The sequence below is a fragment of the Larimichthys crocea genome, chromosome XX (genome assembly GCF_000972845.2).
Source record: "Larimichthys crocea isolate SSNF chromosome XX, L_crocea_2.0, whole genome shotgun sequence".
NCBI lineage: Eukaryota > Metazoa > Chordata > Actinopteri > Sciaenidae > Larimichthys > Larimichthys crocea.
Genome location: NC_040030.1, coordinates 11,414,099 through 11,429,518, shown reverse-complemented (window position 1 = coordinate 11,429,518; position 15,420 = coordinate 11,414,099). Strand labels below are relative to the sequence as shown.

General features: G+C 38.9%; 2 protein-coding genes across 2 annotated transcripts; one reads left to right on the top strand and one right to left on the bottom strand.

The window, feature by feature from the left end:
* The first annotated feature begins 5,027 nt into the window (after window positions 1-5,027).
* On the top strand, window positions 5,028-9,601 carry LOC109138870 (aldose reductase). The gene is made up of 10 exons (XM_019260493.2): window positions 5,028-5,184; window positions 5,792-5,959; window positions 6,063-6,179; window positions 6,292-6,369; window positions 6,572-6,694; window positions 7,573-7,679; window positions 8,005-8,086; window positions 8,371-8,454; window positions 8,560-8,642; window positions 8,768-9,601. Exons 1-10 carry the CDS (start codon window positions 5,119-5,121, stop codon window positions 8,808-8,810), a joined length of 951 nt encoding a protein of 316 aa, XP_019116038.1. The 5' UTR covers window positions 5,028-5,118; the 3' UTR covers window positions 8,811-9,601.
* A 460-nt stretch (window positions 9,602-10,061) lies between these two features.
* On the bottom strand, window positions 10,062-13,866 carry LOC109138869 (aldose reductase). The gene is made up of 10 exons (XM_019260492.2): window positions 13,696-13,866; window positions 13,070-13,237; window positions 12,568-12,684; window positions 12,091-12,168; window positions 11,842-11,964; window positions 11,656-11,762; window positions 11,481-11,562; window positions 11,153-11,236; window positions 10,830-10,912; window positions 10,062-10,696 (listed from the first exon to the last, which is right to left on the bottom strand). The coding sequence occupies exons 1-10, from the start codon at window positions 13,759-13,761 to the stop codon at window positions 10,654-10,656; spliced, it is 951 nt and encodes a 316-aa protein (XP_019116037.1). The 5' UTR covers window positions 13,762-13,866; the 3' UTR covers window positions 10,062-10,653.
* Between the last annotated feature and the right edge of the window lie 1,554 nt (window positions 13,867-15,420).

Sequence of the window (15,420 nt, the reverse complement as noted above, 5' to 3'; positions counted from 1 at the left end):
TTCAGCTGATAATGCAGCATGCACACTCTGAAATTGTTGTCAAGGTCGATACTAAAAATAAAGGCTTGACTTTCAAGTGTAGAATGCTGTTAATGTCTTATTCTTCAGACAGTTTGTCCATAACTGATCAGCGCTGCTCGACTTGCAAGAACAAAAACACACAAGTGTTTTTGGTCAGCTTTCTGGAACGATGACATTTCATTCCAGAGGGAAGGGGCTTCAATATTACATTCACGGTCACACTGTAATCTGCATAATAACAATGATGAACAACCCATCAGGGAAGATTTGAGAGAAAAAGCCTCCAAATTCTCCTTCAGATGCATGTTGATTGTGTTTATTCATGGCAGTTAGGTTGATGAGGGAGCAATATGGAGGAGGTTGGATGGACACTTGTTATGTGTTACCGCTAAAATAGCAGACATCTCTTGACGAAGAACAAACAGCAAAGGCAGACTGAAATCAAGGCGTCTGTGAAAGCTCTCAGGAATGCAAATTCAAAAGCACTTCATTACTTGCTTTTTCCCTGCAATCTTGTGTCTGAGAGATTGAACTAAGTGGTTAATCAAGCCAAAAACTAAACCATGTCTGAGGGGCCAGAGAGGAGACACCTATGCTCACAGACAAGACCAAGGCTTTAAGCATGTGTGTTCACAATATGTATGTTAAAATACACAATAGTGTGTGTGTGTGTGTGTGTGTGTGTGTGTGTGTGTGTGTGTGTGTGTGTTTTGGATTCATACCAGATCGGAAAGATCTAGATAGATAAAAGATTGATTTTTTACCATACATTTTCACACAGTATGGTTACGCTAGAACAGGAGCCTTAAATGTTCCATAACATTTTTGCAAATAAAAAGATAACAAGACCTGATGTCAAGTTACCCATTAGTGAAAGATCATAAGATTCTTCAGTCAAATAAAATTTGAGGGTTTTTTTTTTTGTCTACCTCTCTCCCTTTCTCTCTTAGTGTCACAAAACTCTCTTGCAGGATATTGACTTTGTTTATTTTGTAGCTGAGAAGAGCTGTTATTGGAGTTGACAGTTGCAATAGTTGGCATTTGAGAGGAACCAGATTCTAGCCATGCTAGCAACTCTAGTAACCCCCACAATGACAATGCGACCATTCTGAATGCTGGTTAATTTCCAACTGCAGTCCTAACAGAACACTAATATGCTACTATAATGTACAACTGAGGCATTTCACTCAAACACACAAATATGAACCTCATGGTGGAGGAAAACCAAAGTCATTAGGATTCATCCTCTGGGAAACAAGAACGTGCAAAATTGCATGGCAATCCATACAATAATCTAGACCACAACTGTGGACTGACCAACAGTGGCCATGCTGCATTCATTAATTTGCAGGACATCAGAGGCATCTGTACGTGGTCCCAACATTCTCAAAACCTTTGAAAATGTAATGTCAATAGATAATACTGTATTAATCTTTTTTTTTTTTGATAAAGTTTGAAGCTATCACATTCCTTGCCCATACTTGTATTCAGGAGCGCTGTAACAGCTGAAATGAGACAGAAGAGATACTAGAGTGTCTTCTGCTTTTCTAATTTCCCATTGTCCTCATCAGAATAAAAAAAATGCATCCGAGATCTTAAAGGTGAAGTAAGTCATACTGGAGAAAGATAAGAGGAAGATGATTGTTGCAGCTCATTCCCAAGATGTCAAAAACCGACATAAGTGCCCAATTACGTCAGTATTTGACCCAACCTTTAAGTTCTCTGTGGTTATGTCAGGACACTCAGTCTGTCTGTCACATGGTGCACGAGACAACAGATAAACCAAAAACCAGATACCTTTACCAGTTACGAGAAGAATCTGAAGAATATAGAGTTTGATTTTATGTAGATGTAGCTCTTCATTAAAATGAGAAATATTTCTGCAACATGTCGTATAAATATCACAACTGAAGAAAGCAAATACTGCAACTGTAACAGGAATATGTGGTAAAAGTGTTTAAAACATGAAAAAAACTCCAAACATGCTGAGGAGTTCAGTTAGTATAGAGGCTCTTTCATACAGACATTCCGTAACATTAGCCGAATAAATTGCCTGAACTATTCTGGTAGAGGCAGCAGCTTCTCTTATTCACACAACCAAGGCCTTAACACGATTTTAGTGCTATGTGACTATTCACACACCAACACCAATGGCACTAAAGTCCTCTGTTGTCTGAAATTAGATGAGTTTTACGTCAGAGTGCGCTGGTTGAAGTGGTGACAATTTTCCTTGCACAGTATGAATTGTAGCAGTTCTTATATTACAATGTTCAAATGGCCTCAACTGATTTAGTGCCATAGAAAAATCGGAATCATTTTCACACACAATGCTGTAAAACAAAATTAAATAAATGAACAGTATGAGCCAAATCTGTGAAGGTATTTCTCACAAATTGTTCAATTTTGAACACATAGTGCATATAGTGGCAAGACATAAGAATATGTATGCATGTTTTGTTCGTTCTGATTCTCGATTAATCAAAAAGACTAAATTTTGCTCATTTTTCTCAATCAACAGACCAAATCCCAAAAATCTGAAATTTATCTATCATAGAGAACAAAGAAAAACAATATTCACATTTTAGTGGCTGAACCAGTGAACTCTTTTGTCATATTTACCTAGAAAATGATTGATGAATTGTCAAAATTGCAGATTGCAGATTAGTAAATCAACAAATGACTACTTGCTTAGATATATATAAATTTAGACAGACTACCTAATCCAGATATAAATTGGATTATTATTCATTTTGAAGAATTACTTTTCATGACGTCTCAGATCTGCCACAGTAATCTCCAGCGTATCCATGAACATGTAATGCACTTGACAAATGACCATGATTTACTTATGACGTAGGGATTTCTCTCCGTGATCTTGTTGTTGTTCGACAGACAGAATGTGCGGAATGCGAGTGTGTGAGTGAACTCAGCGGGAGCTGACACTCGACATTAGATTTATGGGTGGAGATTATGACCCAGGGCATTCTGGCAGACACAGAGAAAAAGACAAGCAAAGCCAAGGCCAATGGGAGAGACGAGGTTGGACAGTGAGAGACGCAGGAAGAATGAAGCAAAGGCCATGAAATGAAATGAGGTGTTTGATCTCCCCAGGACAGGTCAGGTTTTTACCGGTAGAGTGTCTGATCTGATGTCGAGCCTATGAAAGAATGGACACCACCAGCTGCACTGAGCATTTATTACGGCCACACATAATGGAAAAGGGAGACAGCAGCTCGTTGTGAGCTATATATTTATTTGTCACACCACCATCCCTTTTCTGTCCATCCCACTCATGTATGAATATTTCCCACTTTTCCTTTAAATTCTTAGAGCAACCACTCTGAAAAACCTCACCAAAGTCTACACTCTTTGTCCAAAAGTTTCCTTGACATGCACTTGGTTTTACTCCGGGCCTCTGTTGTATCTTCAAATGCCCGAACATTTCTCTTTTCCTTTTATTCTAATCGATGCAGTCGCTACAATGGAAAGGCATCCGCCTGCAGACGGCCAAATAAGAGCCTCTGAAAGGAAAACTTTCCCCCCTCTTTTAGATGACAATTGTATGTGGCTGTGTTCGTCTAGTTTACCTATGGGTCTTTGATCATGACAGCATGCGACAGCGTTTGATTCCTGGGGTACTTTGACAGTTTGCAGACCGGCAAAAGGCCCTCCAGTGTCTGAAGTTAGATCAGAGGAGACAGGGGCCTGAAAAGCAGGCGTCCAGCTGGGAGAAGATCAGAAGAGACACAAACTTTAGCGAGAGCCATTGTGAGGTACACAGTGGCTGCTGGCTCCTATAACTTTTCTCTTTGTATGTTTTTTTTTTTATATATCGCTCTCTTCTGCCTCTCTTATCTTCTGCTCAGAGTGTTGAATGGCTCAGTTAAAGGTCTGTGAGGTTTTATCTGATTCTGACAAAAAAAAAAGACACCTTGTATTTGTTCCCTCTTTCAGCTGTCTCTTGGGATTTAAGGCTGGTGTGTGTGTCACAATGGTGCACATTTTCTGTAGAGTGTAAGCATAACGCCTTAAGCTGAAGCTTAATTAAAAGAAACATTATCTCCTGCATAATATACAGCAGTGAACACTTGTTCCAAGAGCATTTTTCCTATGGATAAAGTTGACAAAGATTGGACGTGTGCATGAGGTTTTTGAGAGCTTTAAGTGAAATGAACAGCAGTGCTTATTTCAGTCACTGTAATTACTGCCCATATTAGATTAATGTATGACATTATGTGATTATTTTACTATAGAGCCTCAGTTGGTTGATTTTGAGGAGGCTGTCTCACGTTTGGTAAGTGTGATAATGGTGCCCTCTAGTGCCACTTAAAAGGAGGTTTACAGGTATGCGATGCATTCATGCTTATTTTCATCATGACTATTACCATTGTATGTTTAGCTATATGGAAATACATACACACATAGAACACTGGAAACATAAAAAAAACAAACATTACATTTAATGTAAATGTAATGTAAATTTGAAAACATCACATATGTTCAGTAGTTGAGTAAACGTGTTTAGTTTTATTTTAACTGGTTGGTCATCTATGGAAATCAACAGCCTCCGTAATACCAGTGGTGGTAAAGTAACTAAGTATATTTACTTAAGTGTTGCACTGAAATAATATTAGTAATTAGTAATCGCACTTTATTTAAATAGTGTTCATTATACTTGACATCATACATTGCATTTTAGAGGGAATAACACACTTTTTGCTGTTCTACATTGAGCTGACAGATGTTGTTAATCTGTAGATTAAGATTTACACACAAAAACATGATTGATACATGAAATTTGAAGGATTATTACTGATTAAACCAGCTTTAAATGTCTTTAAGTAGCCTTAATGTGAGCAGAATTAAACACATTTACTTAAGTGTAACCACCACACTGGTTGCTCTGTTTCCCTCCTGCGTCAATGTAAATTAATTAGGCATTGATTGATTGATTGATTGCCAAATGAAAACAGAGCCTGAATGATTTACAAGGCATCACTAATCGATCGCCGATGGTAGCTCTCTGTGAGCAGCGTGCACTGCCTGTGCTGCTACGTCCGCGCGAAGCCTCAGCTGCTCAGCTCGAGCTCCGGAGAAATGGCAACAACAGTGAAACTACACACCGGGGCACTCATGCCTATTTTGGGCCTGGGGACATGGAAGGTGGGTTTATTTTAGTTTTTTTTTCTTAGTTTGGTTAACTTTTTAAGTGAGCTAAGAGAATGCATGACTGAAGACACGACGGCTCTGCACACATGCGTTTATATCTAAATTAATTCGCCATTAAATGCATCTTAGTTTACAAGTAACTGTAGTTTGTTTTACTTAGCACAACCAGAGCTGATACAAACCGTGGGTAATGCTTTCTAGAAGAGGCACGACCGCCGTGTGCAAACGTGTAATGTAACACTGCGAGCTGACGTCATTCACGGCATGCAGGCTTCACTTTGTGTCACTGTAACCTACAAAAGTCTCAGTTATTCAGGTTTAAGTGTTGATGTAGACACCAACTATTATGAAACCTAATCCCTACACACTTAGTTTGGATAGCTTGGATCAAATGCAGAGGGTATATTACCCCAAAGGACCAAATGAAAGTGTGACTTAACTAATTGTTTGGCTCTATTTCAAACAAATAGTCCCAAGAACTAAACCCCCAGACACAAGGCATTGTTTTTTTTTTCTTTTAAATAATGTGTGCTGACACCATGTTTAAAAAAAAAAACACACTATTTGTTTACCACACTAACTAACAATCCCTGTCTGTTAGTCTCCCCCTGGCAAAGTCACAGAGGCGGTGAAAGCAGCCATCTCAGCGGGTTACCGGCACATTGATGGAGCTTATGTCTACCAGAACGAGGCGGAGGTGGGAGAGGGCGTTCACGCCATGATCAAGGACGGCGTGGTCAAGAGAGAGGATCTTTTCATTGTCAGCAAGGTGAGCTTTGGGTGCGTAATGTATGAAATGTGCATTTATGTAAGCAGTGTTTTAATAGTGGATTCTTCAACATGCATGGCTTCGCTGTTCTTTCATTTCCAAGCTTTGGTGCACTTTCCATGAGAAGTCCCTGGTGAGGCAAGGCTGCGAGAAGACCCTCAGTGATCTTAAACTGGACTACCTAGACCTCTATTTAGTGCACTGGCCCATGGGTTTCAAGGTAGGCACACATTCTTACCTTTTGTATAAGTTTTTATTTAGTCGCCATATTGTCAGTGTCACAGTCATGTGGCGTAAACCTGAAGAACATTAATCCCTTCGTCATGTTACAGGCTGGCAGTGAGCTGTTCCCTCTGGACAGCGCAGGAGAGACGATCAATGATACTAGTCACTTCCTGGAGACATGGGAGGTGAGCCAAACTAACAAACAGACTTGTATCGAACGAGTGACGCAAGAGTCGAACAGCAAAAACATGCCACGATCTTGGAAAGTTAGAAAGAAGTTGGAGAGATAATAGCCAGCTTAATATTTTGAGACAGGTTTAAGACTAGTGCAAGTTGTACTGTACGTTGGGGAGGGTCAATTTGTTTTTTATGTTATGTATTTCTCAGGCGATGGAAGAGCTGGTGGATGCCGGTTTGGTCAAAGCTATCGGTGTCTCTAACTTCAACAAGGAGCAGATTGAAGCCATTCTTAACAAGCCAGGCCTCAAATACAAGCCTGCCAACAACCAGGTACACTGAATACACATTTGTAGAACAAATGGATAACACATTTCAACTCAGCTGCTGTTTTTTAACATGCATATGCAGCATGTTTGATCCGGGGCTACTGAGCAGCAAGAGAACAGATACGTTTCAAGATTGCGGCTCTTAAAGGGCAAGAGGCCTTAAGTGGCAGTATCTGTCTCGTCCTATCGGGTCTGAGAAATGAATGTCTTGTTAATTCGTAATGGGCCACAGCAGTTCTCCCTCAGGCTAGACCAATTAGCTGAGGTGACCTTATATTTTTGCTGTTTTTTTTTCCAAACCATCGGTCAACATCAGTGTCTTGTTTTGTTGTATATTTGATTACAGCGCCGTTTTCCTCCTGCCCTTGTGCCTGCCTTCTGTCACCATACACAGCAAGCACAGAACTAAGACTCTCATATTTAATATGAGTGGTTTATCCCTTTTAAAATGTTGTCAGATAAGTAAAGCAGACTCTACAGGTTTTTCCTTAATGCAGTCGCAGTAATATTCTCTTGTGTCTAGTTTTTTTTTGCAAAACTTGTGGAAGTGATATATTAGAGAAAATTAAGTGCTGTAGTTTGAGACACTCAAATATAATTAATACTATAATATAATAAAAATAGAGGAAAAGACACTAAATTAAACGTGGAAGCCACTGAAACCATTTATGTATGAAACTCAAATTTCAAAAGCTGGACAGTTACAAAGTTACTACTTCACCTTAAACTGTACAAAGCAACAAAATCTATGACTTCAAAGCCCTATAAGATGTAGAGTATGTTCTGATAGCCTGAATAATTTGTTACTTGGTATTTATTTCATTTGGTTCATTATCTCAGTTTCTGCATTGCGTCCTAAGAGTTGTGTGTTTGCACCACAAGGTGGAGTGTCACCCGTACCTCACCCAGGAGAAGCTGATCAACTACTGCCAGTCTCAGGGCATCTCGGTGACAGCTTACAGCCCCCTGGGCTCCCCTGACAGACCCTGGTGAGTTGCATCACAATAACACGAGAAAGGACACTATTACAAAGTGGGTCATATTTTGTTGCATGCCGATGCAGTATTTGTCAATCCCGTCATGTGTGTTATATTCCCGTGGTCAGTTTCGACTTGTGACTGTAGTTCCTCTTTGTCTCTGTGTTTTGTCACGATAACGTGCCGGGAAAAAAATGGTTAGACAGTTTTCATGTCTGTACACCTTTAATTCACTGTTTTTGCAGTAGTTCCAGTATTTGTCTACCTTTTTTGATTGTCAAAGTAATAAAGTGTGTGAGTCATGTAAATTATACCGAATGATGTATTTTAACTGAAGGGCTAAACCTGAAGACCCTTCACTGCTGGAGGACCCCAACATTAAAGCCATTGCTGAGAAGCACAAGAAGACATCCGCTCAGGTACAGCTCTCACGTGGGCTCAAGCAAATGAAAAATGAAAGTGAACTAAACATTTTGAAACCATTATGCAACACAGAAGACGAATGCTTCTTCCTCTTGTCTCTTGAAGAAGAACTTGAATTTAGAAATTGAGTTTATTCTCAATCTCAGTGTAGTGGAAGTGAATGCGAACACAGAGAAAATTGTGGTAGATGTCAGTACAGTTCACATGGACCCTTACAGTTAATACACGTCATGACCTCTAATCACGTTCATGTGTTAATACCCTTCAACTTCCCTGCCAGGTCCTGATCCGCTTCCAGATCCAGAGGAACCTGATCGTGATCCCAAAGTCGATCACACCGCTGCGCATTCAGGAGAATTTCCAGGTGATTAGCTGAGAAATAGTTCAAATATTTTCTAGGATTAGGACCCTCAGTCTGCTTCACTTACCCGTTGGCACGTGTTTGAGATTGTTGTTGACATCTTTGCAGGTGTTTGACTTTGAACTGACTGAGGAGGAAATAAAGACTATATTAGGATTTAACAGGAACTGGAGAGTCTGTCCCATGCAATGGTGAGATTGTACATTGTTGTGCTTTTTTAAATTTTTTATTATTATTTTGTTTGTAATATTAAGAAGATCTTGTGTGTGTTTGAGGCAACCTTTTTTTAATGTTCATGTTTTTCTTCTTTCTGTAGGAGCACAAAGCACAAGGACTATCCGTTCAATGCAGAATTCTGAAATGAAAAATGCAGTTGTAGCACAGGCTTGCAGTGAGTGCTGGAGCTTGCTTCTCTACCCTCAATGCTACTTTCCTGTTCTCCAGTTTGTAACGGTTGTGTAGCCTTGCATCATGTTTTATTTTCTTGTTATATTTCTCAAGAGAAACTCTGACCTTTTCACCAAAGGTAATTTCAACTTGTTTGAACAAGATTTCTTTATTTACATTCATAGTCTTAGTGTTAAATCAAATTTACTTTTGTGGTACGTGTAGAACTTAAAGTTACTGAAGAACATAAATGTGTGCCGTACACGGTACCAATGTTCAGTATAGTTCTGAGTTAGTTTTAAGAACAGAATAAGCAATCTACAAAACATACACCTCAGTAAGTGTTAGTTTTGTGTTTTTAGTATCACGTATGGGGAAAAAAATGACCTACAGTAAATTCTCAGAGCCAGACTTAAATGTAAACTGAGTTATGGGATACACCGAGAGATGTATCATACCTTGAAAGCACTCCTTATGTAACTAAACTGGTTTTTCCTTTCATTGTTTGTGACCAGGTTTATTTATACTCCTTTGCAGAGGCATCAGTGCCTCAGCGCATATATTTATCTGCAAAATTAAAAAGTACTGTTGTCAAATGCAGAACCAGTATTACCTGGATGTGTATGACTATGAGTCATAAGGCGTTTTCTAATCATGTGTATTAACCCTGTTACGAAAATGTTGCTTTCACTTCCTGTGTGAGCTGTTTTGTTAAGCACTAAAATAAAGTCCTGTGGGAGAAAGTAAAAAAAAATAAAAAAAATCCTAGATTGTGCTATTTAATGACCATTAGGGGCACAAAATGAAATAGTGACAATGAATGAACGAACAAATGAATGAACGAACAAATAAATGAACGAACAAATGAATGAACGAACAAATGAATAAATGAATGAACGAACTGCTGGAGCTTACACACACACGAGAAAAAGGTATTAACCTCTATATATTGCGTGATGTCACGAGTAACAGTCCACATTTCGGTTTCATGTGCCAAAAGTGACCCGCCCACCCCATGAACCTTATAACAGTGACAAGTTTTTATTACCCTCCTGAAAGACAGGAAATTGAGGCTTCTAAAAAAGACATAATCTCAGGTGTGAGTCAGCAATCATGCATTCTGGGAAGACGGGGAGATAAGTTTAACTGGAAATGTCAATATTATCAAGTCAAAGTGTTATGCTGTTGTGTACAGTGTTGGTTGTACTGTTACAAATAGGAAATAATCAAGCACAGTTCATTTATTTAGCAAATTTCAGTTAGAATTATTTCACATACAGAAACACAAAACATCAGGAGGTAAGTACAGGGGTTAAACAGTATAAACCTATTAGGAAACAAAAATAGCAATTAACAAAATCAATATTGTCAGTAACTTGCTAACACTGCTGCTTTTCATTGATACTGTAGAGAGTACATTGATTTTCGAACATGGAGCCGTCAACTTGATGTGTAAAATTTTCGTGACTGACACAGGTTTACGAGAATATATCTTATATAATAGAATGTTGCGTTCCTAAACATATTCATACTGCCTAATTTGTCATGTAATAAAGACGCATTCTTGACATATGTCCCTAACCTGCTTTGTAAACTTACTTTGCCACATGGTAGTCTGTTTAATTAGCCAGCTAGCGTTCATGGTGATCACTTTCAAACAGTGTAACCCAGAGATTATTTTATTTACACCTTATCAAGTAATAAACCCAATGAAACAGGATGTATATAGACTTTCAGTTCAGAACATTCATTGAGTTAATACTATCCAAAAATGGTCCAATACTAGTGATTAGTAAGTGTATGTTGTCTGATGAGTTAGTATTCTGCATTCAGGGGGAAGTCTTTGTGTTTTGAGGCCCTGTAGGGATAAGAAGAGGAACGCACATTACTAAAAGTTTATCAGTAATGATAAATAATCTAGCAACCTAATTTATAGCCTACAAGAATTCATGTTTTTCTTCTTTTTTCCATCGTCTTCTCTATCTACTCACCATTCTAGTTGGAATCCTCTCCAGTTTTTATTCAAGCTCAGCATGGTCTTCATGTCGTCTTCGCTCAGCTCAAAGTCAAACAGCTAAAAGATAAAGAACAGCTAAGCAACTCAGAGACAAACCACAGAACCTGACTTCAGTGTTCTGCATAAATGGAATCCAATGAATAACTACCGTTGTGATGAAACTATAAAGTACGTAGTCAGAATTTTTGCCGAATGCCAAAATCTAAATTCCTCCAAAATGTTCCAACATTAATACATCGTATCAGTAGAACAAAAGCAATCAGCATCTGGTTTAAGTTGTAAGGTGTACCGGTGTACCTGGAAATTTTCTTTGATTCGATGGGGTGTTACTGACTTCGGAACAACAATCACATTCCTCTGGATGTGGAACTTGATGAGAACCTGATGAGAAAAGAGTTTGTAAGTGCAAAGCATTATTTAAGCATTATGCAGGCTTCTTCCAGAAGCTCTTTTGATGACTACCCAACACTAATGTTCAATTTCGCATGGTTAGAGTTTTTTAAACAAACTTTTTCCTCCACTGCGTGCTGGTATTGACTTTTTCCCTTTGTCATTTAACACAGTGTGCACCTCCTGACCACAACATACGAATACCACTGCAATACAATATCTGTTTCTTTCTTACCTGTGCTGGAGTCTTGTTGTACTTGCTAGCAATGGCCTTGATCTTAGGTTCCTCCATTAAAGAGGCTTCATCAGATGAAGCCCTTTTGGAAATAAGAACAGAAAAGAATGAGTGATGGTTTAAATTGGTAGTAAAGCACTGAGCGTTGTTTATGATAGGTAACACTGCCTCTCACCAAGGTCTGTCAGGGGAGCCCAGGGGGCTGTAAGCTGTCACTGAGATGCCCTTCGAGTGGCAGTAGTTGATCAGCTTCTCCTGGGTCAGGTATGGATGGCACTCAATCTGGAGGAACACCCAAGTGCTATAGTTTTTGTGTTGTTCTTTCTACATTATGTTGTGGAATCACAGTTTTGTTTTGTACCTGGTTGGTGGTAGGCTTATACTTTAGGCCTGGCTTGTTAAGGAGAGTTTCAATCTGGTCTTTGTTGAAGTTGGAGATGCCAATAGCCTTGACCAACCCAGCATCCACCAGCTTTTCCATAGCCTTTGAGACACATTACATACTGTTGTTAGTAATGCATCCTATTTTGTAATCTGTTAGTATTTAATTTGATTTAAGCTTCCAGAGGGTCAGTTGTGTCAAAATCAGTGTGTCAGTCACTGAAATTACCTCCCAAGTGTCCAAGAAGTTGCTTCCATCAGATAATAGTTGGCCGTGTTCATCTGTAGGAAAAAGCTCATCTCCTGGCTGGAGACACAAATATACAAATGTTCAAATGAAAACATAAAGTTGGATGAGATGATTTAATTTCCTATTTCTGATTAGACTTATTAGCTCATTGGGTAAAACTTTATTTGAAGTGCACACAAGACTGACATTATGACACGAAGGAGTCTTTATGGATGTTTATGACTGTTATTATGTGGCCTGTTAACCCTAACCCCTTTAAAATAGACAGACATAATTGACAAAATGACATTTAGTCAAGAGTCATAAACATTCATAAAGACTCCTTTGTACTAATGGCAGGGGTCCTGTCACTGTATCATATTGTTATGTCAGTTTTATGCAAATTAAGTAGTATCACTTATAGTTCTACCAGCAGCAAGCTGTTGCTTTGACAGGACAGTATTATGCAAACAAAACCTTGGCTCCCATAGGGAAATGCATGAGGTACAGGTCCAGATAGTCCAGCTTTAGGTCACTAAGCGTCTTCTCACAGGCTCCTCTCACCAAAGATGGAATGTGGAAGGTGCACCATAGCTATGAAAAATAAACAGGAATTTTAATGAACACACTGTCAGTGTTTATGTCAGTCTGATCAGCCGAGAGCAGGGCGTACTGTTAATCCAGTGGGGGAACTTGTAGTATTAGTGTGTCAAATTAGAGTCACTAACAAATGTGCTCATCGGATGTGATGAATTATCACATTCGGAGGTACTGGAACAAATTATGAAGGAAAATGGGATTTCTCTTATTTAGACATGCCATTTTATAACCTTGTCATGCCCGTCCTCCCAGACCTGCAGACAAATACAATGTCAAAAAGGTGATAACTGCCTTAAGGTGAAACTGGGTCAAAAAAAGTTGTCATTTCCCTTTTTGACAAATATATTTGTTCTTGTTGACTTATACCTGTATACCATACCTTACTGACAATGAATAGGTCTTCCCTCTTTACCACTTGTTGGTCGATCATTGCACGAATTCCAGCCCCAACCTCTTTTTCATTCTGGTACACATAAGCGCCATCGATGTGCCTGTAACCAGAACTTATTGCCACCTTAACAGCCTCGGTGACCTTCCCTGGGTCTGACTGTTGGGGTAAGGAAATTGCAGATTCAGATAAGCATCAATACATTGTAAAACATGTCTCAGTGGCAGCTGTGGCTATGATTTATCTTTTGCGTGTTGTTCTGGTCTTGTATCAGTGCATGACTGTCTTAGAAAATACGAATGGTAAGAAATAAATGTAAAAAAAAGGGAATGTTGATATCAAAGGTATCACTGTTCAAGCAGAGGTTAGTGTGCAGTAAAATGATTATGGCTAATATTATAAGAGTTCATGTTGAGGTCAGTCTAAGATATACACCAGTTACCTATAATGCAGTTTCACTACTTAAATCAAACATCAAACATTGGCAATACCGATAAAACAGACCATAGAACCCCTGAAATGTAATAGGTATGAAGACAAAGGTAATCGAGACAAAGTCTATGCATCCATCTGTCTTTGCAAACATTATGTAGTACATTTAAAATGTTCAGCCTTACCCTCCATGTTCCCAGACCCACAATAGGCATCTTTGCTCCATTGTTGAGTGTCACTGAAGGTATCATATTGGATGTTCTGATGCAGTTCTAGCAGGATAAATCAACAAGTGGCTGTTCGTGCAAGCAGACTCTCACTGCACTCAGAGAAAGGAAGCGTGTTATGTGAGGTAGGTGGGGTTAATAAGGAGAGTGTGTCTGGGATTGATTAGTTACGTCTGCCTTGAAATACCATGAAACCAGAAAGAGAGGCTACAGAGAGAAGAATGAATCAGCACAAAATGTGATTAAATGCATTTGTGGTAAACAGCAGGAAATCTGTTAGACTTGCTATAAAATTGGAAAATAACTTCTAATTAATTCTGAAAAGTATTCTGAAGAACTGGAAACAAGCTTTAATAGAATAAGTGTTCACATCACATCCAAGTTTTTTCTTTGTTTGTTCGTCATGTAATCTCTCATGAAATAATCAGTTAGGTAGGAAGTGTTTGAGTGATGAATCACCCGACTGCTGAGATAAAAACTGGTCGCATAACTATGAGTTGTGAACTGATGAGAACAAATAGACAGGTTGCGTTAGGTTTGACTGTTGGAGGAGCTTTGTCCAACCTGGATTAGCTGAATCATGTCTGGGTGTGGTGTAGCCTGTATGACATCAGCAGTTTTGCCATAATTTGGCCAAAATTTCCACATTGAAAAACATTCACTATCAGCTACCTTTGTCTCTTTTCTTATAATGGCAGCCAGCTTTTATTCAAAGTGTTGCATACAGTTAGACACATTTTCATGAAGGATACAATACAGGAAGATGTTACTATAAGGTAATAATTATCCTTTAGTGTCTCATACCTAGTCTATCTCCGCTTTAGAGCATCTTCTGTTGAATATAATGTAGGTCTAGAGGAAACACACAGAGCGGCTTAATAACTTCTCTTTTTAACCAGTTCCAGCAAGCGGATATAACTCATCTAGGTTCTAATTTTTATCAGAATCGTCTGCTTGATGTAACTTTTGTTTTGTCAAGTTGGTTTCTTCCTTCACTAGTTCAACCCTGCCTTCCTGTTTTATGAGAGCACGCCCTCTACTGGAGTTCAACTTGAACAACAGCAATGGTTATACTATAAGGAACAATTGTGCCTTTAAAAACATGACTTACTTATTATTTTATGCACTCCAGTGAACCCTCCAAACTGCAGCATCAGAAAAATAATATTCACTATAATGTGGACTGAAGAGCTTGATAGACAACGCTTAATTAAATGCAAAGCACACATTATTACTCTTTAGTAATTAGCATTACCATTTACGTAATTTACTATGTTGTGGAGAAATTGCTGGAATCAAAGGTCAATGGGGAGGTCAGGAAGGAAGAAAGTGTTCAGGAGCCTCTGCTGTCTTGATGGCTTGATCAGGGAGAATTAGAGACACTCTCAAAGTACATCAGAAGTGCCTGAGTCGGTCACACAGAATGTCTTTACCCATACAGGTGTTACTGTCAGCATATTCTAGTCTGGAGACACAGATGTCTGTTTATGAAGCGTCAGCAAGCAATAGGTCTTTTCGACCCTGGCCACCACAGTGTTGAGACAGACTGGCACCTACTGTTCCCAGTCAAAGCCAAACAACTAATACTGCCGAGGACCTCAAGGTGTAACCTAAGGATAGAAAATTCCATAGAATACTACTTAACTAATGAATTCTAATGAACATCTAAAATGTATATATTAT